This window comes from Dipodomys spectabilis, unplaced genomic scaffold (genome assembly GCF_019054845.1).
Source record: "Dipodomys spectabilis isolate Male_0828 unplaced genomic scaffold, ASM1905484v1 ptg000001l, whole genome shotgun sequence".
Lineage (NCBI taxonomy): Eukaryota > Metazoa > Chordata > Mammalia > Rodentia > Heteromyidae > Dipodomys > Dipodomys spectabilis.
This window is the reverse complement of record NW_024870678.1, coordinates 17,804,339-17,829,860: the sequence shown is the minus strand read 5'-3', so window position 1 is coordinate 17,829,860 and position 25,522 is coordinate 17,804,339. Positions and strand designations below refer to the sequence as shown.

Sequence of the window (25,522 nt, the reverse complement as noted above, 5' to 3'; positions counted from 1 at the left end):
GAAGTCTGTAGATTTACGTTGCTCTTTTAACTAATGTTATATGATATAGAAGCAGACTGTAAGTGCCGGCTTAGGAGCAAGAATGTCCCTTATTATCATGAAGGAACAAGAGCACAGGCAGATGCAGGAATGAGATCTTCACACAACACCCATGTTACTGGCACAATAAAGTACAGTTCCTACAATAGATGATCACAATTACATTGCAATAATACAAAAATCATTTTACCACTGCTCATACAAAAATATTAGTAGCTGCTTCTGTTACTGAGATGTCTTCCTGTCTCTCACTTATGAAAGCCCAAGCCATCATCATCATCTCTTTTAATTTTGGGTTACATCCAATACTCACATCTATGACGGAGGTGATTTCATCTGCAAGTCGGGTGGCTTCATCCAGTATGTCTCTACCCTCTTTTAAAGTGTTCTCGATTTCTCGTTTGCCACTTTCAACAGCCTCCTTCTTTTTCTGTGATGCAGGAGAAATATATATCAAAATGCTGTTTGCATAAAACTCTTATCTAGTTTTATATGCTATTGGATAAAACCCTCTCCACATCTATCTTGCTACTTCTCTTTAGTTGTCTAAAACAATAGCTTCACAAACAAGGTACATCATATTGACAATGTGGCTGATGGAAATTATATAAACTACCCAGCACATCCTCCAAGACTGTGACCAAGTAATATCTCTTTCCTATTTCACAAATTCATCCAAGTGCAGGAAAGTAATGTGATAGTAGCTGGCAGACTAAAGCTACTGTTAAAGCAATGTGATGTCTGCAGTCTTAACTACAATGTAAGTGCAGAAATGCACGACTGAATGTGTGGAAGCATACTAACTTGCATTGGAACTATGTATCAAATTTCAAAAATCCATATACAAATGAGAACTTTGTAAGCATAAACATAAGGAAATTCATTCTATTGGAATTCAGTAAAAAAAAAAAATCAAGGAAGTGAGATTTTTTTCTTTAAGGTAATGTAGAGGAAACATTTCTTAAGAAATAGAAAAAGAAATTTATCACCTTGAAGGATAAACTTAATGGACTGTTTGATAAGAGAGGAGACTCTAACTTTTTGTTGGAACTTATAGCTTGTCACAGAACTACAAGAAAGTCATTCCTGGCCTTGACGAGGAAATCAATGAGAAAGAAATGTTACCATTCCTCCATTTGGAACATACCTTTGGCTATTATTCTCTTTTTACTTCCAACTCATTTATAGCCTTCCAATCATCAACTCACTTATGGATTTAATAGAGACAATTAAAATGTTAATCTTTGTCCTCATATTTTTCATATGAACATTAAAATAGTTTATGTTCATTCAGATATCAGTATATGCCAAGCAGTTTATGTTTCCCTTTCACTCAATTCTAGCTCCGTGGGTCTTGTGTTTATCCATTTTCAAATGAGCAACAAATTGAATACATTAAGTGCTATATTATGAATGTATGCATCTCCCTAAAATGTGAACGTTTTAACTTAGAGGTTGAACTCTTAACCTCTGGAGTGTTAAGATTGGGAAATGGAGATTTTAAGTGATGATTAGGTCATAAGGTAGAAATCTTATAAATGGGCCCAATGTTCTTATAAAGGAGACTCGAGGGAGCTCATTTGCCATTCTATAATGTGAGGACAGAGAGAAGAGCAAGAAAGTCAGACTTCATCTGATACCAATCTTCCAGTGCTTTGATGTTTGATTGCTTAACCTTTAGATTTATATTTATTAATCTAATGCATCTATTTTCTATGTAAGTCACTGGCTTCTGGATATTTTCTTATAGCAACTCAAATGAACTTAGACATTAAAAGATTTATTTAAGGTAATAAACATAGTTTGCAGTATAGTTTGTCTATTGACAGATTCTGGGTCCTAGACCGTGAAAGGAATTGTCTCTTCTTGTATATATATCTTGTATTTATCAACTTTTTTATTTTCACTGAGTTAGTGTTAATTTCATAGTCTTCTTTCCCAATCTGTTCACCAATCACTTCAATGTATTGCTTATTACATATACCTTGCTATTTCTGAAACTGCATTTGTAGTTTGCTCTCCCATGTAGAGAACTGATTCACTTCTCTCTATTTTCTGTTTGTGGTCAGTTCCTTGACCACCTAACATCCTCATTCAATCATTCTATGCCTCCTAGGAGTAGTGCTTGAAGGCCACATTTGGGTAACATTCTACTTAGGGTAAGAGCTCAGCTTCCAAGGCTATGAAACCTGCCTCAGTCCCCAGTCCTTGATGTGTATTCCACAGTGGTCATTGCCTGGGAGCTTCTTAGAAATGTGCAGTCTCAGTTACTTCTGGGAAACTAGTGACTCTGAACCTGCATTGTGGTCAGAATCCTAAGCAATTGACATGCATAGCAGAAGTTGAGAAGATTTGTCTTGGAAAACTGTCTGACACACAGTAAGGCTGTATCATTGATGGTAATCATTTTGTTCTACTTCTTAGCACTAACTTAACCGAATTATATTCTATTAGTATCCAAGAACTATAGAAGCACAGATAAATTTTATGCGGTATACAAATTGAAGCATCTCCATTACTTTTTCTGAGAGTTCTAAAAGCACAGGTCACTTAGTTAATATTAGAAACATCAGAGCACCACAGATGCATGTGCAGAGACCAGAGGAAGTCTCAGCCTTCTGCCCTTGTCATGGCTGATGATGTACAACACGTTGAATGTATTATGCAATGCCAGAAACAGATGATCATGTCTTACAAAACAATAAACCTTTGCCATGGAAGTTATGTTATGCTTCCTGATTTTATAGGTATATTACATACTTTTTATGGGTGCAGTGAAGATCACTCACACTACAACATAAATTCCATAAGAAACAGTCTTAGGTCACTATCTCTCTAGTACTCAGAAGGACTTCTTCAATAAGTGGTTTCAAATGAAAAGAGAAAATGAAGCTAGAGAATTATACTGGCCACACTGGACTTACTCAGCTACACTTATCTCTTGTTAATTCAGAGGAACTTTTTACTTGTCAGACCCTCTTCACAGACAACAAATGTGGGGGCAGTGTCAATATCCCTGATCTTCAGTCTTATCTCTTTATTCAAAGATTTTTACATAACTGTCAGGTTAGCCCTCGGCCTTTAAATGAGCTAATTTAAAGTAGTATTAATACAGGAATTCAAGGATATATTTTCCCAACAGAAGTCATTTGTACTAGTGAAATCACGGTAACTTAAAACTGCTATACCAATGGAAGGAAGGAGAGTTTCCATGTGTGTATGTAAAGAGCTACATTCCCTTTGTTTTCAATAAACTAGTGAAATTGTATTTGCTGTGATACTCTATTTTCAGGAGCCAATTGACGTGCAAAACTGAAATGCGTTCCTTGTGCTAAAGAAAAAGTGATGGTTTAAAGTGAGTTTAGAGATGGCTAATTTTCATGTGAGATATTTACAGATTCTCTCTGAAGAGATGGAGATTTGAAGTTAGTTTCCCTTAAGACATTTTATTTATTCACTGAAAAAAAATCTGTTTTTCCTTTGTGCTGACATTGTTTTTAATTCCAAGAATATGTGCAGAAAAAAGTCATGCTCCTCATGGCTTCTGTGGAGGAGTATTAAGGTTTGGATCTCAACGTGGTCACAAAAGCCATGTATTGGAGGTTTGGTGGGTTATCTGTGGTGCTAATGGAAGGTGGTAGGACCCATGGTCAACAGGCAAGCCCTTGAAGGTGTATTGTGACCCTGACATGCAATCCTCTTTTTGCCTTCACCATGAGTTGAGTAGCTTTTCTCTGTCTATCTCTCCTTGTCATGTTGTTCTGCTCGCCACAGCTCCAAAACGCAATGCAGCCAATTGACTATGGACGGGGACCTCTGAAACCATGGAGTAAACTTTTTGTATTTTGTTAGAGTAACAGAAAGGTGACTACCATAAAAAGGAGGAGAATCAATCAACTGTGGATGCAGCTTTTTAAATAATGATACAATTAGCGCTAATAATAATGATGAGTAAATGAAATGAAGGAATGTCAGATATGGAATACCTTAAGAGAGAAAGCCTGTACTATCTAAGGAACAAAAAAGAAGCCAAGGAGCCGGGAGCTGGTGGCTCACGCCTGTAATCCTAGCTACTCAGGAGGCTGAGATCTGAGGATCGCGGTTCAAAGCCAGCCCGGGCGGGAGAGACCGTGAGACTCCTATCTCCAATAAACCACCAGAAAACTGGAAGTGGCGCTGTAGCTCAAGTGGTAGAGTGCTTGCCTTGAGCTGAAGAGCTGAGGGACAGCGCCCAGGCCCAGAGTTCAAGCCCCACGACCGACCAAAAAAAAAAAAAAAAAAAAAGAAGCCAAGGGGCAGGGAAGGTGACTCAGTGGTAGAGTGTTTGCCTTCCATGCATGAGGCCCTGCTTCATGCTTCCTCAGCACCACAAAAGCAGAAAAAGCTGGAAATGGCGCTGTGGCTCAGGTGGTAGAGTGTTGGCCTTGAGCTGAAGAGCTGAGGGACAGGACCCAGAGTTCAGGCCCCACAACTGACAAAAAAGAAAAAAAAGAAAAAGAAAAAAAAAGAAGCCGAAGCACAGTGATAATTTTTCTTTAACATATGCCATAAATATATATTTATTAACCATTCCGTTTGTATTTCTACTTTTAACTTTTATAAATTAGATCGTATTCATTCCAGAGCTCTGCAAGTTAAACATCACTGTTAGTTGTTGTTGCTGTTGCTGTGGGGTGGTTTCTCTAGGAACCTGTAAAAGCTAATTTCCTATTTTTGCTTTAATATAGCAAATTATTCCTTCCTTTTCAATCTCTTCTTACGTAAGGTTATAAAGGAGGACTTTGAGACGGATGGTTCCATATAAATATTCTTTTGCTTCTTTGAATCACCCCTCTCATTGATTTCAGTTCATTAGAGCTCCAGTTTTCTCTGTGACTGGAACTGCCCTTCTAACCCTTGGTAGACGACATTCAAAGCTTTCTAGGATCCAAATACAGTTTCCAGGGACATCTTCAAGAAGCAGACTTTTGTGTCACTTAGGAATGTGCCAGACTGTTCTTTTCAAGTTTTCTTAAGATCCCTTAGTACTTCAGAGCTCTGTTTGTACTCATGCAGGTACTCTTTTCTTTCAAGAGCTCTCAGTTTCTAGTATGAAGCCATCATCTTGGTAAATCTTTCACTCAGTCTCCCAGTCAATAGTAATGATAATATTATATATTATAAATGATTAAAATGTCCATTGTTTAGGAGACTGCAAGTTCTAGAAGATCAAGAATCATTTTCTGTACATATGTTGGTTACCATCAGCACCTCAACATAGTAAACATTTAAATATTATCCAACCTACTTTGTTAGCGTAAAACCTCACTATTTTCTAATACAAAGCCAACTTCTTAGTATTTATGAGGTCATCGTAAATTTGCCCAAATGTAACTTGAATTGTTTCTTGGCTTTGGGGAAAGTCCTGAGCTGAGTCTCTCAATGCAGTTCACTTATACTCAAGGCTGGCTTTGTCTTTCTTTGATGGCTGTCTAGCAAACAAACATTCTTCCACTTATTCCTATGCAGTTATGTGTCCAGTTCTATTAACCACTAATTTCCTCTCAATGCCTTATATTTTGCCCTTTATGTATTTGCAAACTCTTTTCTAGAGCATTCTTTCCCTTCTGTTTCTACTGATTAGGCCATTTAGGTTACATCAGAAATGTCAGGGCTGCTGCAAAGCCCTTCTCTGCTCGCCGCCATTATGATTACTGGAGTACACAGAGACATTTGCTTTGTTGGTACTTCTATGAGGCAGAGGTGAACATATCTCATAAGAGATGATATCATATTCTTGATATCAATGGTTTGCAGAGTTGAGGCTTTATGTAACTCACTCAGGGAATTTTTTAAAAAATATTTGTTCCTTCTGAGTGCTGGGGATGGGGTGTACTACTAATCTTGAATTTGGAGAGATTTTCAAAAACATAGGTTGGTGGGCCCTCAGTCACAGTTTCTGAGTCGGAATGTTTGAAGTAGGGCCTGAGAAGCTTCATTTTTCATCAGTTTCTAGAAGATGTTGATGCGGTGATTCCAAGGATATCATGAGGGCCAGTGTCCGGTCTAATCAACTTTGTGTTCAGCACACTTTCTGAATGCAATGAGGGCTTAATGAATGCTTTTTCATAATATAAAAAAATCATGCTCAGCATATTAACATAAACACAACATTTAAATTGGGACTCAATTATATCCTATTCATTGTAGGCATGGATAGTAAGGTGGTTTATCTTTAAAGAAACTATGATTCAATCCAGCGAGTCCCATGTACCTGTGTTTTTCAGTCTTCCTGGACAGCAAATATACCCCAAGAATCTGAGAGAATGTACACTGGGCTATACTGCAGTCCAGTCCATTCGGAGTCTGTGTGCTTACAGGTCTTGTGTGCTTAACAAACTCTCTGGGTCATTCTTTGTTGTTTCTTTTTGGAGCTAACTCAGCACTCACTTTATACTTTATCTATATTACTTTAGTTTTTCTATTTTATTCAATATATTAGTAAATATATCACTCACTAAGCATGGGCTATAAAATGATTACAAAAATAACGGCTTAGAGCCTCAATAATGTCTACATATGATCCAGGCCTCTCTTGGGTATGGGGGTGGGTAGGAATATAAGAATGATAGCTGTTAGTTTTAAATATCACTAAAGGAAAAGCAGTTGAAAGCACCATTTGCTATGCTACAATAATTCTTCTTGAAATACTTCTCTAATGCTTATGATGCTTTCCACACAGGTAATTTTAATTTCTTTAAACTGTTGCCAAGAAGTGGAGCAATTGCTCTCCAGGTTAGTTACACCACTGGTGCATCACTGAGCTGGATGGGTCATGCCAAAGCCATGATGAGACAACTGTCCAGTGCCCGCCTCCCCAGGAGAGCTTTCTTTTGAATATTGCTAGTGTGTCAGTGGAGCCCAAATTGATTAAGATTACATTACTCAGTTATGAAGAAAGTGAGTCTTCTCAATCCTCTACCACTATGACAAGACTAAATCCCTAAAGAGGGACCAGAAAATATCTCAAAGTTGAGTATACACTATGCTAGAATGATGAGTTATTGTTGAATGTGGAATTATGTGGCAGATGAAATACATATCTGTTGCTGATGCTAGTTTTTGTTGTGGTTAGCTATTAGATACTTTTTATGGCTAATTTTACTGGGCCTATGTAGGTAAGCACAGTATCACTTAAACCATACCCTCAGTCCATTTTGTTTTACTTATTTTGTTAAATAGGGTGTCTAGTTCATTCCTCAGCTGACCTAGACCATGATCCGCCTATTTACATTGCTCACATAGCTGGGATGAGGAGTGCTTGCCACAAAGCTCCGATTTTATGGTTGAGATGGCTCTTCAGAACTTTTTGTGTTGTTGTTTTGTTTGGTTTGCTTTGGTTTGGTTTGGTTGGTCTGGGGTTGGGCTCTGTCCTTGCACTCTTCAGCTAAGGCGCTTTACCACTTGAGCCACAGTGCTACTTCCAGTTTTCTAGTGGTTTATTGGAGATAAGAGTCTCACAGACTTTTCTGCCTGGGCTGGCTTTGGATGGCGATCCTCAGATCTCAGCCTCAAGAGTATCTAGGATTACAGGCGTGAGCCACTGGTGCCCGGATTGAGAAGTTTTTGCCCAGGCTGGTTTTACACCATAATCCCTTGATTACTGCCTACCAAGTAGCTAAGATTACAGATGCAATCTTAGAAGCTACTGCTTCCAAACCTATTGAGGTTGAGTACTTTAAAAACAAAGATGGTCTTATGACTGGAGAAAATTTTGTTTAAATGCCAAATATAGGTTTGCAGATTCCTATGTACTAAATTTAGTCCTAAGAAAGTAATCATTCACCATATTAAGATCCAAGAAGAAACTGACAAAAGCAAAGAAAGATTTAATAGTAGAATCTGTTTTAGTTCTGGGCCCAGCTGCACTCTGAAATGAAACTACCTGTAACTTCTTCTTAATGACAGAAAGGAAGAAGGAAGACAAAATAACCCACATTTGATATGTTCATGTTAATCCTTTAAAAAATGTCATTTTCATAGAATACATTCATTGCATAGATAAATAGGAGTGAAGATTTTTCCCAAGCCTTGATCTCTCTTACTTATTTCTCCTACATTGAGGGTCCATAGAACATATACAGAAAACATGTATGATATTTTTGGCAGCCAGATCCCTGAACCAGGTTTGTATATCAAGTTGTAAATTGAAAATAGCCTAGAAATACTGATAAAATACACACATTGTAGAGTTGAGAATTAATGTTTACAGATGTTAATTAACTGGCTTAATTTAGACTTCTAGTTGATAATGCAGTTGTTATTGAAAGCAAGGTTCCCTGACTCCTATGTCCTATGATACATTACCCTAAAAATTCTTTAATAATTGAAATGTTCTAAATTTTATTTGACTAAGTGGAAAATGATCATTAGTGATCTGCACACAGGGGATGATCATCTTCATCTGTTTGTGTGCCAGCACTGGGGCCAGAACTGCATGCTGCTACTCAGGGTCTCACATACTTGCTTGTTTTTTTTTCACTCAAAGGTGTAGCTCTATCACTTGAACCCCAATTCCAGCTTTATGCTGGCTAATTGGAGTTAAGAGACTCATGAGCTTTTCTGTCTAGACTGGCTTTGAACTGACTGATTCTCAGATATCAGCCACTAGGTAACTAGGATTGCTGGCACAGGCCTCCAATGCATGGGTACGACTATCATTTTTTACTTTTGTAAAAAGTAAAAAAATGGCAATTCAGCCATTTCTAGTCCACTTCTGATGCCCAGAACTGTGCGGGGTGGGCTTCTATACTCACCTCCAATGCACTCATATTTCTTTGGTTGGCCGCAGATAAGTAATTAGCTTCTCTGATTTTATCTGTGGCCTCTCTTAACAGGTCCCAAGCATCATCAAGTTTGTTCTTGTAGTCATCTAGTTTCTCTTTAAGATCCTTCTCCATTTCTTCATTTTTTCTCCTGGGCTCCCCAAACAGCTTGTTCATTTTCTTCAGAAGGCTTTCTGCAGCTCTGGAATAACCAACCCAAAGCATAAATGGCATATCACTACCTCAGTGTTTACTGATATTAAATGGTGTTAAGCAGATATTGAACAGATGCTAACAGAAAAAAATGGTTACACACACACACACACACACACACACACACACAAACACGAAAAGCAGACTCAGTATCTTCCAATTCAGATGGAAACAGATGTCTAAAAGTGGTCAAGTCTTTCAATTAAAACAAAACCCTCTTACCTCTAACATTTATTATTAAGATTAATTTTTAATTGTCAGGGGTCTCAGGTCATTCTTATCATATCCTGAATGACAGTTTAATGGTTCTCTTCACATAATAAAAAACCAGCTTCACCATTAGACATCTTCTCTATCACTTCAAATGTGAAAAAATAAATATTGACATGCTTGCTAGAAAGTAGACATTGAAGGCTATATTTTTGCCCTGCTATTATAGTGCGATAGTTTTGGTCTATTCTTCTTCATTCTGAGTGATGTGGTAGTTCCTTGGGTTTAACTAAGCTGTACCTCCTAAAGTGATATGGTACAATGGTTAAATAAAGTCAAATTTTATTTATTTAAAGGGATTCTTATTAAAACAAAATTTTATTGATACATGAGTAATCCCTGTAATGAAAGTTAATTGACTTAACTCTAGGAAGGATAGCATGAGAAAGGACAGTTTAATTGATATTTTAAAAAATCTATAGACAAAATATGCTCTTAATTCATTAAAGAACAAGATTGAGATATAACTAAATAAGTAAATTACAAATAAATAGCAACTATGTCTAGGTCAGAAACAAAGTAATCATCTGCTCACAAGTTGGAAGGATGCTTTCACAACTATTCATACTCTCCAGTGATCAGTTTAGGAAATGAGGAGAAAAGAGAGAGCTACTCACACCAACTCTTCTTCAGCAACTTCCTTTTTTGAATCAAGATTTTTCTTCCTGAGTTCTTTCATCATCTGATCAATCTCTTTCTGAAGTTCTTGCAAATTTCTCTCCCAGGCTTTGTCTTGACTTCCTAGTGTTTCATTTACTTGTATAGCTTTTTCATTTACAGCTTCAGGGAGTGGGGGTGGGGGGGAAATAAAAACAAATTTTGTATATTGGTACACAAAAACATCACAGGCGAAACTATCATTCTATATCTGCTCCTCAGCACCGGCTCCAAATGACACAAAATTTGTCAGGACTGTTTCCTGCTGGAAACAGAGACAGTCACTACAGCAACTAACCACAAAAGGGAAATGTGACATCTTTCTCTGTATTAGATTTGTTTGAAGGCACAGTCATTAAAATATTGCGTTCCTAACCGCAAAAGGAAGGGACACAAGTGAAATGGGTCAATACTTTTTCAGGTCAGAAGGAAATAATGAGATGTGTAGAAAACACCAGAAGCTGAAAACACAAGATCTTACTGCCTTACTGACAAGACAGTCAGATTCAGTGAATTATAAAAGAAAATACTGGGCATGGAAATACTATTAGCAGTGAGATGCTGGCGTATGGACTTGGCCTGGCCTCTCCACACAGTCTTCTCACATTCATTTTTAAAAGGAATGAGGGAAGGAGCAAGGGATCTGGAGACACGGGTTATAGATGAGGTCTCAACGCTGCCTTCCAGCGGCATCATCCATCCAGGAGTCCGGATTTATTATGCATTGAGTGGGCTTTCGAGCACCGCTCTTTGCATTGTCCTGGTGTTTCAGGTAGTCTACAAATGATGTGTGCTCTGCCGAGAAACTGTTTTATAGGTTGGTGTTCTGGGCAAGATTTCATTTGGAAAAAGAATTCTGTGTCAAGTGTAAACTTAAAAAAATTGGTGAATTGAAACGTTTACACAGTTATACCATTTTAGGTTTAGACTAAAGTTTCCTGAAGTATACTCTGTGGGACATTAATTTGGTGAGCTGAAGAGAGATAGTTTCTCCAACTCTTATCTGCTGAATACTTATTTCTATAATATGATCTATGAATACCCCTAGAATGAGAAGTCTGGACTACCTAAGAGACATTTTCTGCCACTTAAAAGCATATCTGAAGTACTCTTTAAACATCATAGATCCTGAGTATTCATTGCTAGAGAGCTTTCTCAGATTTTCACTGGTCAGAAACAGGCACACATATTCAGTACAAGTAGTACAGCCAGGAGTGTGAGATGTGCTCTTCCACCCATGGATAGCAGCACCGCCAGGGGCTTGTTAAATAAATGCAGATTCTCAGGCCCCACCATAGACTTACTAAATCAAAAATTCCAGGGCTGGGGAACAGCAATTTTTAAAATGCTCTGTAGGTGCTTCCAATTCACACTAGAGAATGAGGAACACTGACCTGGTAGAAGAATTGATTTTCGAAGTCTAACTTACCCTTTCTAAAATACATCTGCATCATAAATGACTCTGCTATTTCTGGTAGCCATTGCTGTATATGGTGTTTTATGTAAACTCAAACTCTTATGGTGAAACTTAACTCTCATATGATGGGATATAGACGTGGGGCTTTGGGAGGTGATTCGATTATGAAGACAGGAGGGAGACAGTATTTATACAGGGAATCCAGTGACCTCCCCGACCCTTCTACAATCTGAGGTTATAGCAAAATCATGGCCATCTGTGAGTCAGAAGGTGAATTCTTATTGGACACCCGCTATGCCAATGCATGATTTTAGACCTCTCAAGTTCTTGAAGGATAAGAAAGAAATTTCTATTGTTTATGTACTTCCAAGCCTGTGGGATTTTTGTAGATCCAAAAGGAGTTAGCCAAAGATGAAATTTTAGACATTTTAGAATCACTTTTTTTTTTGTAGGTTGTGGGGCCTGAACTCTGAGCCTGGGCACTGTCCCTCAGCTTTTCAGCTCAAGGCTAGTGCTCTGCCACTTGAACCTTAGTGCTACTTCTGGCTTTTCTGCTTATTTTGTGGTGCTGAGGAATCAAACCCAGGGCCTCATGTATGCAAGGCAAGCCTTCTACCACTGAGCTACCTTCCCAGCCCTAGAATCACATTTTAATGAACAAATATGGTCATCCTTAGCGCTTTAAAAGAAACTGTCCCCAGGTGCGTGAGTGCTTGCTTGCTTGCTTGCTTTCTCTTTCTTTCTTTCTTTCTTTCTTCCTTCCTTCCTTCCTTCCTTCCTTCCTTCCTTCCTTTCTTTCTTTCTTTCTTTCTTTCTTTCTTTCTTTCTTTCTTTCTTTCTTTCTTTCTTTCTTTCTTTCTTTCTTTCTTTCTTTCTTCCTTCCTTCCTTCTTTCCCCTTCCTTCCTTCCTTCCTTCCTTTTTTTTTCTTTTGTTAGTTGTGAGGCCTAAACTCTGGGCCTGGGCACTGTCTCTCAGCTCTTCAGCTCAAGGCTAGTGCTTTACCACTTGAGCCACAGCACCACTTCTGGCTTTTTCTGCTTATGTGGTGCTGAGGAATTGAACCCAGAGCCTCATGCATGCAAGGCAAGCACTCTACCACTGAGCCACCTTCCCAGCCCAAGGTGGTATTTTCTTGACCCACTGCCTCAAGTCATACCCTCACCTATGCAGAAGGACCTTCCCACAATTCTAGTCCTAGTATTAGTAAGATATAGAACTAGAATGATGACGACTGATTAATCTGAAAGCTACTTGGTATAGTAGGCTATGTGAAAACAATGCTAAGGGTTAAATAGAAGATTTCTGCTTCTAAAGTTTCAAGAAAAATGGTATCTATAGCTTACTACATGGCTACAGACATAGATAAGCTTCATCTTTCACTCTGAGTTTGTTACTGTAAATACAATAGGTGTGTGTGTGTGTGTGTGTGTGTGTGTGTGTGTGTGTGTGTGTGTGTGTGTGTATGTGTTGGTCCTGGGACTTGAACTTAGGGTCTGGGCACTGTCCCTGAGCATTATTGTTCAAGGCTATGCTCTACCTCTTGAACAATGGTTCTGTTTCTAGTATTCTGTTGGTTAATTGGAAATAAGGTTCTCATGGACTTTCCTGCCTGGTGTTTAACAGTGATCTTCAGATCCCAAATTCCTGAACAGCTAGGATTCTAGGCTGAACTACCGGTACAATTAATTTTAACCAGTTTCAACATAAAGGTAATTAAGGCATTATTTGTATTCACTGTAAGAAAAGTGAGTAGGGATGTGTAGTTTCATGCTCCTTAGAGAGCTGAATGAGATTGTTAGGGTCACAGTTTGAGGCGAGATTGGCAGAAAAACATTCTTGAGACTTCTTCTCTAACAAGAGCTGGATGCAGTGGTGTGTGCCTGCTATCCTCGCTAGCAAGAAGCCTTAGATAAGTTCAGGCTAGGGCAGAAAGTGATACTATAGTCTCAAAAAGAACAAGCAAAAAACAAGCATGGCTCAGCAGTAATGGTACTTGCTTAATGAAGGAGAGGCCCTAAGTTCAAAAGTACAAATAAAATAACAGTGAAAAATCCTACTTTTCAACCGGCCAAAACCACATTTTTATTTTTGTTTGATTTCATGTTTGAATAAATGTCAAAAGGAAATATATTTTTCAAAATTTGGCCAAATGTAGGCCCAGGCCCAGGTCATATTGAGAAAGGAAGGATTATGGGTGGTAAGATAATTTTCTTTCTTGCAACTGATTATCAAACATAAACTGTAGAGAGGACAAATGAATGGCAGTAGAGAGAAAAAGGATAGGAAAAATAGCTTCATCTTTCAGAAAACAAACACCACTACAAAAATTAAGACAATACATAGAGAAGTTAATTGAGATAAATAAAAATGATCTCAGAGAGATGATTATGGCAGTTTCTTGCTTTCCTGCTTATATATGTTGGATTAGAAAGTTTCATAATATTTTAAACTCTAAAGATGGACATGTCATTTAGCCTCTTGTTCAAAGGCATACATACCTTCAATATGAAGTACTGAAAATAATTGTAACTTATCTGTTGAGCTTATATATTCCCACTTTGCTTGAAAGAAATATCTAAGATCATTACAAATCTTTAAAACAAGGTAAAATTAACATGAAAAAAAAATAGGGGTGAAGAGAAAAGTGACTGTGAGTCAGAGAAAATAAAACCAGGCAGAAAGGCAGGCCATAATGTTCAATGTTATGGGTCCCAAATCTAGTTCAAAGTCATGTTATGGGCAATTCTTGGCAGAAAATAAGTAAGGAGTTCTTGAGAAAATTATAGTATCTATATAATAAAAATCAGACTGAATCCATTCCTCAGGAAAAGCAAAGGTTTTTGTCATATTAAATCTGAAAATTTTTCCTCTGATAGGTAAATCTACCAAGAATGAAAAGTAGGATTCTGACCTGAGATATTGTAAGATGGGCATCTAGTGTTAGTTATGTTCTATTATATGTCAGGACATAAACATTAATGGGATTTTATCTCTGATCCCTATTAGCTCTAATAATGCATGGAATAGAGTACATCTCATTCATTATGTAAGCAAGACTCTCAGCACAATAGCTATTATAAAATTACAAGGAGGTGAGAATACTTTGGATGAATAGAAGTTGATTATCTATAAAGAGGCCACGACTTATAATGGAAGATGGGATGCAAATTTTATCTATCGAAACATGAAGCTGAAATGGACAAATGTCAGGCTGAAGCATCCACTTGTTCTGCAGTAATTTACAGTCGATAAAAAAGTGTAAAAATATTCATGATTATCCCCATTATTGTCATTCTGAAAAAGAGGAGGGGGATAAAAAGTGTGGGTGTGTCGTGTAACCTACTTACAGTTCCGGTGACCTCTCTTACTCTTCCTATCTGTTCCTTCCTAATCTTTGTTTCTTTCTTTCCCCCTTTTCTATCATCACCTCTTAACTTCCCAGACTTGTCACTTGTCTTATACCTCAGTGAAAATTCAGTGCACTCTGATCTATTCAAATTTAAGCTACCATTCAACTTTAGTATTTATATTAATTCTGCTAAATAGTGTCTGCTTGCAAAAGTGAAAAATGTTTTTGTTTTCTTCAGGTACAGCTACCCACATAGCACTTCACACAAAATAGATAAAGGTGCTTCTCCTACACAGACATAATCAAATCACACAATCAGCATACCATTTGGGAGATAACAGATACCTCTTTCAGTCTAGCAAGTAGACTTTAGAGAACTTGGCAGAAAAGCTCTCTCTACAATTTCCCCTATTGGTGCTTTGTGTGATGCACAAACTATGTGATAATAACCAAAGACCTTAGGCATTTGGAAAATAAAAATTACATTCAACAAAACAACAGCCATGCATCTTGTGTCTCTGTGGGTTGCAAGGTGGAAAGCTCAGTATAAGGAAGAAAGTAAGCATTTCTGCTACTGGAGTCCACTAAAGTATGCATCAGAATTTATTTTTTTCTATATGGATACTTAATTGAAAAGATTTTAAAATGAGCTGCCAGGATGAACCATGGAGTGTTATAGTGTTTGAGATTTCAAATAGAAAAAAATAAGAAGGAAAGTTCCTGAGTGCTAACAGGCAGCATCAGAGATCAGCAGGGAGAGAAAATGCTCTACCTGCAGTGGAATTTGTTGTTTGCTTGCAATGCAGGGGGGTGTTGGGGGGGGGGGCGGGGGAAGGGAGGGTAGTGAGTGTTCATTGAAAATAAGACCAGAGAATGAAAACAATTTCATCTAACAGAGAATAAACCACAGTGAGTTAACAGATTTTTTTTCCAGCACAAGTAATTTCTTTGTCAGATCCTGATATGTTCTGCTTCAGAACAGGCCTTAGATTAAAAGTCCTCTGCTTCTTGCAATGGGGAATATGTTTCTGTGTCTTCTCAGCCATCAATGCCTAAGGAAACACTCAGAATCTGCCCTCAAGCTTTGTTCACATCCTGATTTATTTGACCAGATCACAAAGCAAAATATAAAGAATGTACAATCTTGTAGAAAACTACAGTGCTTTATTTTTTAACAAAAACCAACATTAAAAACACTTTTAAAGCTTTTTTAAAATATAGGTATATTTAATATATACTTTTATGTATTTAAGAGCTGTTCTTATTTTTAGAATGGTGAGTATGATCTTTTTTCATTAGGAGTTTCTTAGTCTAAGCTTTTGCCCCCAAAAGATTTCACTTTAATAATCAATTGTGGTATGATAAGCACTGATTCCTTCCAGGCACCTGTGGCTCACACTTGTAATCCCAGAGACTCAGAAGGCTGAAATCTGAAGATTGTGGTTCAAAGCCAGCCTGGGCAGGAAAGTCTGAGAGACTTTTCTCTCCAAAAAAACATATACTCAGAAAAAGTCGAAGTGGTGTTGTGGCTCAAGTGGTAGAGAGCTAGCCTTGAGCATAGAGAGGCTGGGGGACAGAGTCCAGGCCCTGAGTTCAAGCCCCATGACTGGCAAAAAACAAACCAACAAACAAAACAACTCCCTCCCAAACCAAACCAACATGATACCTAAGGCCTGGCTGGGGAGCTGCTGGTAAAGTAGCACATCTAAAGCCCAAGAAACAGGTGTGTATGGAAAACCTATAACCAGAATTTGGAAGGACATTTTAAGAAATGAAAGAACTGCTTTGTTATACCAAGTAGAATGATAAAAGTTAACTTTTTCAAAAGAAGGAAATACATTGATAGTTCTGAATACAAAAATAGGTTTCTCATGAGTTACTGAAATATGTTAACCACTCTTCAAAGACTGACCCTATGTCGCGTTCATAATCACTCATTTAACATTTCAGGTTGACAATCCTCAGTAGATAAAGCTCTTCACTATCTTAACCAAAATACTTTCCAAAACTCAGCACTTGACTTTAGAAAATGTCATCTCTTAGGAGAAGAACTGCAGTCTTATGTATCCCCTTTCTCTATTTCTCTGTTGGGAGAAATAATGATTACGGGGTGATTTCACTAATACCTTCTGCATCTTGCACAAGCTCCTTAATGAATTCTTCCAAGGACTTTGCTCTGGAGTTGGTCCGCTCAGCATCCTGCCCTGTTTGCTCACCATCTGCTGTCACTTTGGTAGCCTAATGATCCAAATTCAAGAAAAGCATAATTAATAGAGATGATGAGGCTATGGCTAGATAAACTCCCACTAGCTACATTTTCTTTCAAATTTTACTTTGAGCCAAAGGAAATCGATGAATTATTGATCAGATATGCTGGAAATAATGCCCTGTGCTCAAGTATACAATTAAACTTTATTACTTCTTCCATTAAATGGAAATCAGGGAGCTGTATTTGGGTCTTTTAAAAACCTTGGTTATAGGCAATGGCACAGAAAAAGTTATCAAGCACAATTATTTTTGAAATACTGTCAAGGTACAATTGCCAAAAGTCTTTAATAGAATCTTCAGCCTCCACAGTTTTGTCTATATTTTATTTACTGAAAACATGTGGAGTGCAGTAATGATCTCTTGAGGGAGAAACAAGCAGTCTGTCTCAATAAGCTTGATCCTACAGATTCGGTATAGATCAATACATTAATTAAAGAAACAAAGATGAGGAAGTACTTAGCTACTCTGGAGTAAATGCTTGTTTTATAACACTTCAAACATACCAATAAGACATTAAGGGAGAATAAGTGCTGAATTTCTCATATTAAATAACCAGAAATATGGTCATTAATCACAGAACCATAACATTGTGAGTACAATAAAACAGATTTCTTCAAATAGTTTCACCTCCCAAAAGGCATCTACTCACTGTTGATCACCATGAAAATGCCATCTGATACAGCAGTATGCCCTGAAGGTGTTCATAGTTAAGGTATAGCATAGTCAAATATAGATGGTGTGTGTGTGTGTGTGTGTGTGTGTGTGTGTGTGTGTGTGTGTGTGTGTGTGAGATGTTCAATATTTCTTTAAAAGACAAGTTGGAATGTATTGATGTAAGGTTAACTTCATTTTTCCATGTGTATATGTTAGGGTAATATGACTTCTCTTTTACTAAAAATGTACAAGTACTATACCTGTAGATAATAAATCAGAGAATCAAAAACTGCATCAATATAATGTAGACTGAAGTTCACATTGGCAGAATATTAATATTCTTGTGCTACAGTGCTTACATTGTAGGTATGAACAGAAACATTTACATTTTTGTACATAGAGATGGATATGAAGTAGAACTAAATGTCTGGGCAGCACAGAACAGGACTGGAGATGCTGTAGAGAACGCACTACATTTTATTATTTCTGAAAGACAGCAAGATGTTTACCATGGATGATTTCAAGGTTTTGTATAAAATGCAGAACATAATTTCCATTTGTTATCTTCAAAAAGCTAATGTTAACATCACAAGAATGAACAAGAAGAATCCATTAAAAATTTAACTCCTGTTTATAGCTTCAGCAATACAAACAGTTGTTTAGAGACTATTACTCAGTGTATTTAATGTTCTGGACTTATTCTTCTAATTTCTAGCCATGGAATTATTTCCATTTTTAGAGTAAACTTGAAAGTAATTGTGTGTGCAATTAGTGGGTTTCTCAAGTCTCTGTTTTTGTTACAGAGATGTAACAACTATGTCCAGTTTTTTCTTAAACTTAGTTCCCTGAACATGTTTTCATTCGAGGCTCAGCTGGATCTGTCTTTCTGTCTGTCTGTCTCTCTCACACTTATGTACATACACTATTTTTCAATCATTCTTAGTTTTACATACCATGGAAAATCATACAGAGTTGCAATATGGTAACCCTCAAACACCTTTTCTTAAGAATCAATAGCTTAATTGAAATAGAAACAGCAATAAGAGACCTCCCAGCTAAGAAAAGTCTAGACCAGATGGTTTTACAGCAGAATTTTACAAGGCCTTCAAAGCAGAGCTCACACCAATACTCCTCCAACTCTTCAATGAAATTGAAAGAGAAAGTTCACTACTGAACACATTCTATGAAGTCATCATAACCCTCATCCCAAAACCAGGCAGGGACTCATCAAAGAAAGAGAACTATAGACCCATTTCTTTGATGAACATTGATGCAAAACTTCTCAACAAAATTTTGGCCAATCGACTTCAACAATTCATCCAAAAAATCATACACCATGATCAAACAGGATTCATTTCAGGGATGCAAAGCTGGTTCAATACACGCAAATCAATTAATATTATTCATCACATCAACAGGAGCAAGAATAAGAACCACATGGTTATCTCAATAGATGCAGAAAAAGCATTTGACAAGGTCCAACACCCCTTTATGATGAAGGTTTTGGAAAAATTAGGAATCCATGGAACATTCCTCAATACAATAAAGGCTGTATATGACAAACCTACAGCCAGCATTATACTTAATGGTGAAAAACTAAAGCCATTCCCTCTTAACTCAGGAACAAGACAAGGATGTCCACTCTCTCCACTTCTCTTCAATTTAGTATTAGAATGCCTAGCTACAGCAATAAGACAAGATGCAAACATAAAGGGGATCCAAATAGGGAAAGAAGAAATAAAACTCTCCCTCTTTGCAGATGACATGATCTTGTATTTAAAGAATCCCATAGACTCCACTCCCAAATTACTCAAGCTGATTCAAAACTTTGGCAAAGTAGCAGGGTATAAAATTAACCCCCCAAAATCAGTGGCTTTTCTGTATGCCAACAATGAGAAAAGTGTGGCTGAAATTAGGAAAGCAACTCCATTTGTAATAGCCCCACAAAAAATAAAATACCTAGGAATTAACTTAACCAAAGAAGTGAAGGAACTCTATGATGAAAACTTTAAAATCTTGAAAAAGGAAATCAAAACAGAACTTAGAAAATGGCAAAACCTCCCATGCTCCTGGATTGGACAGAGTAACATCGTGAAAATGGCAATACTTCCCAAGGCTATCTACAAATTCAACGCAATACCTATCAAAATTCCAACCTCATTCTTCAAGGACATAGAAGAGGCAATCCAAAAATTCATATGGAACAATAAAAGACCTCAAATAGCAAAAACGATCCTTAATAGAAAGAACAGTGCTGGAGGAATATCAATACCAAATTTCAAACTCTACTATAAAGCCATAATAATCAATACAGCTTGGTACTGGCACAAGAACAGACCTCAGGACCAATGGAATAGAATTGAAAACCCAGAAATGAACCTACAGACCTATAGCCATCTAATCTTCGATAAGGGAGCTAAAACAATAGAATGGAAGAAAGACAGCCTCTTCAGTAAATGGTGCTGGCAAAATTGGTTAACTACTTGTAGAAAACTAAAGCTAGATCCTTATATATCACCCTGGACCAGAATCAACTCCAAATGGATCAAAGACCTTGGAGTCAAAGCAGACACTCTGAAAACATTACAGGATGGAATAGGAGAAACCTTAGATCTCCTTGGCGTAGGCCGAAATTTTCTTAATCGAGACTCAGAAAGACAACAAATCAAAGAAAGGTTGGACAAATGGGATTGCATGAAGTTGCAGAGCTTCTGCATGGCAAAGGACATAGCTAGCAAGATCAATAGAGAGCCCACGGAATGGAAGAAGATCTTCACTAGCTATACAACAGACAAGGGTCTCATATCTAAAATATACTTGGAACTCAAAAAATTAAATCCTCCAACAACAAATCCTCAAAGAAACAACTTCCCAATAAATAAGTGGGCTAAAGACTTAAAGAGAAACTTCTCTGAAGAAGAAAGAAGGATGGCCAATAGACACATGAAGAAATGCTCAACCTCCCTAGCCATAAAAGAAATGCAAATCAAAACAACATTGAGATACCACCTCACCCCAGTTAGAATGGCTATAATCAAGAGCTCTAACAACAACAGATGCTGGAGGGGATGTAGACAGAAGGGAACCTTACTTCATTGTTGGTGGGAGTGTAAACTTGTTCAACCACTTTGGAAAGTAGTATGGAGGTTCCTCAAAAGACTTCACACAGAGCTCCCCTATGACCCAGCAATCCCACTTTTGGGCATTTACCCAAATATTTACAAACAAGACCACACTAAAGCTACCAGCACAACTATGTTTATTGCAGCATTATTTACCATAGCTAAGATATGGAACCAACCCAGATGCCCCTCCGTAGATGAATGCATCAAGAAAATGTGGTATATATGCACAATGGAATTCTATGCCTCCATCAGAAAGAATGACATTGTCCCATTTGTTAGGAAATTGGAAAGACTTGGAAAAAATTATATTAAGTGAAGTAAGCCAAGCCCAAAGAAACATAGGTCCCATAGTTTCCCTTATTTGCAATATCTAGTATATGTATGAGTCAAGCAGAAAAGGTCAGATAATGTGATGTTAGGAAAATGAACCCTTAGATATGTATTTTAATGTTTTTTTCTTTCATGCATTTGTTTCTAACACATTTATAAGATTATTTCTTTGTTGCTTTGTATGTCCCTCCCCCCACATTATAACCCCTGTTTTCACTATATTTGATGTCGGTATAATTTGTGGAGGAGATGGGGAAAAAACAAATCGTTTAGGGATACAGGTGGACCTGTTGCAACAATGAGAAGTACAAGTTATCATGTCCAAAATGAACTTTACAACTTTGGTGCAGGGGGGTGGGGGTGGGGGGGTGGGGAGAGGGTTGGGTGGGGGGGCTGGGGGGGGGAGGCTGGGAAGGGATGTGAAGGGTAAACAAAGGAGGAGGCTGCAATGCTTGATAAGAAATGTACTCATTATCTTGCCCATGTAATTGTAACCCCTCTGTACAGTATGTTCACAAAAAATAAAAATTAAAATTAAAAAAAAAGAATCAATAGCTTACAACACTATTCTTTCTCACAATACACAAAAGGCACATTTTTTCTTTATGCAACTGGATGTTTATATGTTTGCTTTTTCAATATCTTTTATATATTACCAAATCATCATAACTTACAAAAATATTCAGACCACCAACTTTGCAAATTCTTATTAACATTTCAGAATATCTATTTAAAAATATAAATGTATATCAATATGTTGTCTTTGATATTTTGCATGATCAAGAGCATATTAATTTTTTCTTCTACTAACCTACTGTATTTATACAGTAATATATAAATGCTGTCATTAACATTCTATTCAATTATGAAATTTATAAGATGTCAGGAATCTTACATACTGTGTGGTAAGAATGAAGTTTTTTTTGCATATGTGTGAAAATACCATTCAGAGGGGTTACAATTACATGGGCAAGATAGTGAGTACATTTCTTATCAAGCATTGTTGCCTCCTCCTTTGTTTCCCCATACCATCCCTTCCCCTCTCCAGGTCCACCCTCACACCTCCCTACTACTCCCCCACCCCTCACCCCCTACCCACCAAAGTTGTAAAGTTGTTTTTCAACATAACATCTTGTACATTTCATTGTTGTAATGGGTCCATCTGTAACCCTATTTAAACAGTTTGTTTTTTCCCTTCTCCTTCACAAATTATATCAACATCAAATGCAGTGAAAGCAGGGGTTATACTCCGGGGGAGGGACATACAAAGCAACAAAGAAATCATCTTATAAATATATTGGAAACAATTGCAAGAAAGAAAAAAAAAACATTTGAACCCTTATCTTGGGGTTCATTTCGCCTAACATCAACTTGTTTGACAGTTTCTGCTTTTTTTGAGTGTATGTGTGTGTGTGAGAAAGAGAGAGGGAGGCAGGGAGGGAGGGAGAGAGAGGGAGAGAGAGGGAGAGAGAGAGAGAGGGAGGGAGAGAGAGGGAGAGAGAGAGGGAGAGGGAGAGAGAGAGAGAAGCGCACCAGGGTCTGTCCTGGGGCTTGTATTTGTGTAGCCTAGGTGCTGTCCTTGAGCTTTTTTGCTCAAGGCTATCAGTCTATCTCTTGCCTCACACTTCATTTCCAGCTTTTTCATAATTAATTAAAGGTAAGGGTCTACTGACTATCCTGCCCAGAATGGCTTCAAACCATAATCCTCCTTAGCATTATGCATTTCAAAGTTCTTATTTAATTTTGATGAATAAGTATTTGACTTATTTATTTTTGGACTACCTTTCTGAATAAAAGAGAAGCTCTTAGAAAGCAAGTGTTTGTTTGTTTTGCTTATCTCTTTATATCTGTATGCTAGTATGATGCCTAAATTACTATTCTCAGAATGTAGGTAAACAGCTGCTAAAGAAACAATTTTCCTAATGAATCTTACCAATCTCATTACCATCTTTTGTCTATCTTTTTTGTTTATATTATGGATTTTTGACTTCTCTTATTCAAAACTAAACCAAGCTTTCCATCTCAACCCTATCTTTTCTACAGCCAAACCTGCCTACTAAGATAGGCATATGCTCTTCCTTCTTAATTTTTTTAAACTATCATTTATGACTAAAATGAGTACTTTGTTAGGTGTTTTACCATAGCTTTCTAATCTCTATCCTTGTAAACTAGAATTGGGTCCTAACTCTTTGTATTCCAAAAATATAACAGGCAGAGTGCCTGCCAACTTGTAAGGGGTGAAAGATGGTGGGTGATTGGCTGGCATAATGAGCATCAGACCAACTTCCATCCTATCGATGTTCTGAAGACTGTCGGAGGATTCCCAATGGTACTCAAACTGACCATATGCCCAGTGCTCTGCTTGCCAGCAAATGTGGTTTTAGCATTTTCCTAGGCATTTCTCAGAGCTTCACACAAAACCGCTGCTCAAGAGCTGCAGCTGAGTGTTTGGGAGGAGAGCCAAGCCTGAAGACCTCCAATCATCACCGCAGCGAGTTCTACCAACGGCCTCATGGTAATTCAAAGCACCGGCTCTGATTACACAAAGCTTCAGGCTGACTAGGGCAGAGGTAGAGGTAGTGGGTGGCAGAGTCTTCAAAGCCAGCAGAGGGATTACAGAGGAAGAACGAAAAGGAGACATTTTCCTGGCACGGAAAGCATTCACTTATGTGGATTAGCACTCTGAATGACAGGCTGCCCAGTTCATCTCAGCCATCCCCTGGATTTATGTGCATATTCTGAAGGGTATACTCTCTTGGGTCCTCATTGCTCTTCCCATCTTTAAAGAGATGTGGAGAGCACGAGCCCTGCTTTTTATACTGGTGGAAGTGGAAAGTAGAAGAGGTTAAATGACTTACCTGAGTTCCCACTTAGGGGGGTGGGAGCAAAACATATTATCTGTCAAGCCCTATTTTTAATTGGCTGACACCCAGAAAGATAGAAAAACACATGAAAAAGATGAGCATCTGGGATGGGAAATTATTGGAGTTAAACGGTGGTTGTTGTTTGTCTTGCAGTTAAATGGATTGTGGTTCAAAAGTAGCCCATGCTTCATACTCTGTCATGCTACTGATATTGTTGAAGAAGTTCAATAATGTCTTCTGAAATAAGGTAACACAAAGTTGATGTCTGAATATCACCTTTTTTTTTTTTTTAAAGATTGTATGTTAAAGTCCTCTTAGTTATAAAAAGACCAGGAAAGAAGTCATAAAGGAAATGCTGTGGGCAATCATGAGTGATTGTGGAGTAATCATAAAAGTGAAATTAACCAAAAAACTCAGGTTCAACAGGACAGGTTGTTGACAATATTACAGGTGAATGCTAAATACTACCTGATAGGAGATATCTGTGACATCCAGTTTTGTTCTTCCTGTGTTTTATTAAATTACTCTCTCTATTTCTTAGTCATACTCCTTCATTTTCACTATTATCTTGTCCTCTGAGAATCTGACAAATATCTTCTTGTTTATCCTAGCACATTATATAATCCTCCTTTCATTCTTGAGTTTTGGTTTTCTTTGTTTTATATCCCCCTTCCGATACTGTAATCTCAGTGGTTCTTTAGAAATGATTCTTTACACTGTTCCTTGTACATATGTATCTCTCCTGCCTTTGATTTAAATTTACTCACCTAGGTCTTTCATTTATTTTTTCCTCATTCTTATTTTTGAGTATTTATTTTGAGTATTACCATTAGGCACACATTAACTTACCTCTGAACAATGCAACTGTGACTTCCTCCTTTAGCTCAAATAGTTCTCACTGTGCATCTTAAAACTGGCACATCTCTTTCTTGGCTGCGTATGACTAATATTTTTCATTTTCTGCCTTCTTTATGGTAAACTATAATCTAATGGAGCAAATCTAACTTGAATAGACAACATTGCTTAAATGCTATCTACTTTCACATATGCAGCCTCATATGGCTTCTTACTAAAGTTAAATTTCAGATCTAATCATTTATATGATACTCTCAAGGGTCAGCTTGAAACACTGAATATCTTGTATATAAGTGGCAATGTGGCATTCCTCTAACAAACTATTGGAGCAACAACACAGGAAGAGGCAGGAAGCAACCACTGGATCTTGTGGGAGAAGGAGAGGAGCCACTTTCAAGTGGAATATCTTCCTTAGGATTTCAGGTATTTCACTTTTAAGAGTTCCAAATCAAATACATATGATTTACTATAGATAATGTATATAAGTAATATGCATATCGTTGTTTTCTCTCTCAAAATTTAAGAGTAGAAATAAACAACAATGTTAGGTACTTACACCTTTAAACGTTATAAACAAAACATTGTAAAAATATAACACTGCCTCACTTAGATTGTTTAAGGAGTTTTGCTATTTTAATATCCTTTATCATCATTAAATGTGAGTTTTCACTAGACA

At 37.4% G+C, this 25,522-nt stretch overlaps 1 protein-coding gene across 1 annotated transcript in view; it reads right to left on the bottom strand.

Moving 5' to 3' along the window:
- Positions 1-25,522, bottom strand: part of Lama2 (laminin subunit alpha 2) — a 556,565-nt gene that overhangs the window by 97,898 nt on the left and 433,145 nt on the right. The window contains exons 36-39 of the mRNA XM_042696100.1: positions 16,877-16,988; positions 9,944-10,106; positions 8,835-9,045; positions 353-469 (exon numbers count right to left, since the gene is read on the bottom strand). Of these exons, the coding sequence (XP_042552034.1) occupies positions 353-469; positions 8,835-9,045; positions 9,944-10,106; positions 16,877-16,988 (603 nt within the window). The remainder of the gene's footprint in view (positions 1-352; positions 470-8,834; positions 9,046-9,943; positions 10,107-16,876; positions 16,989-25,522) is intronic.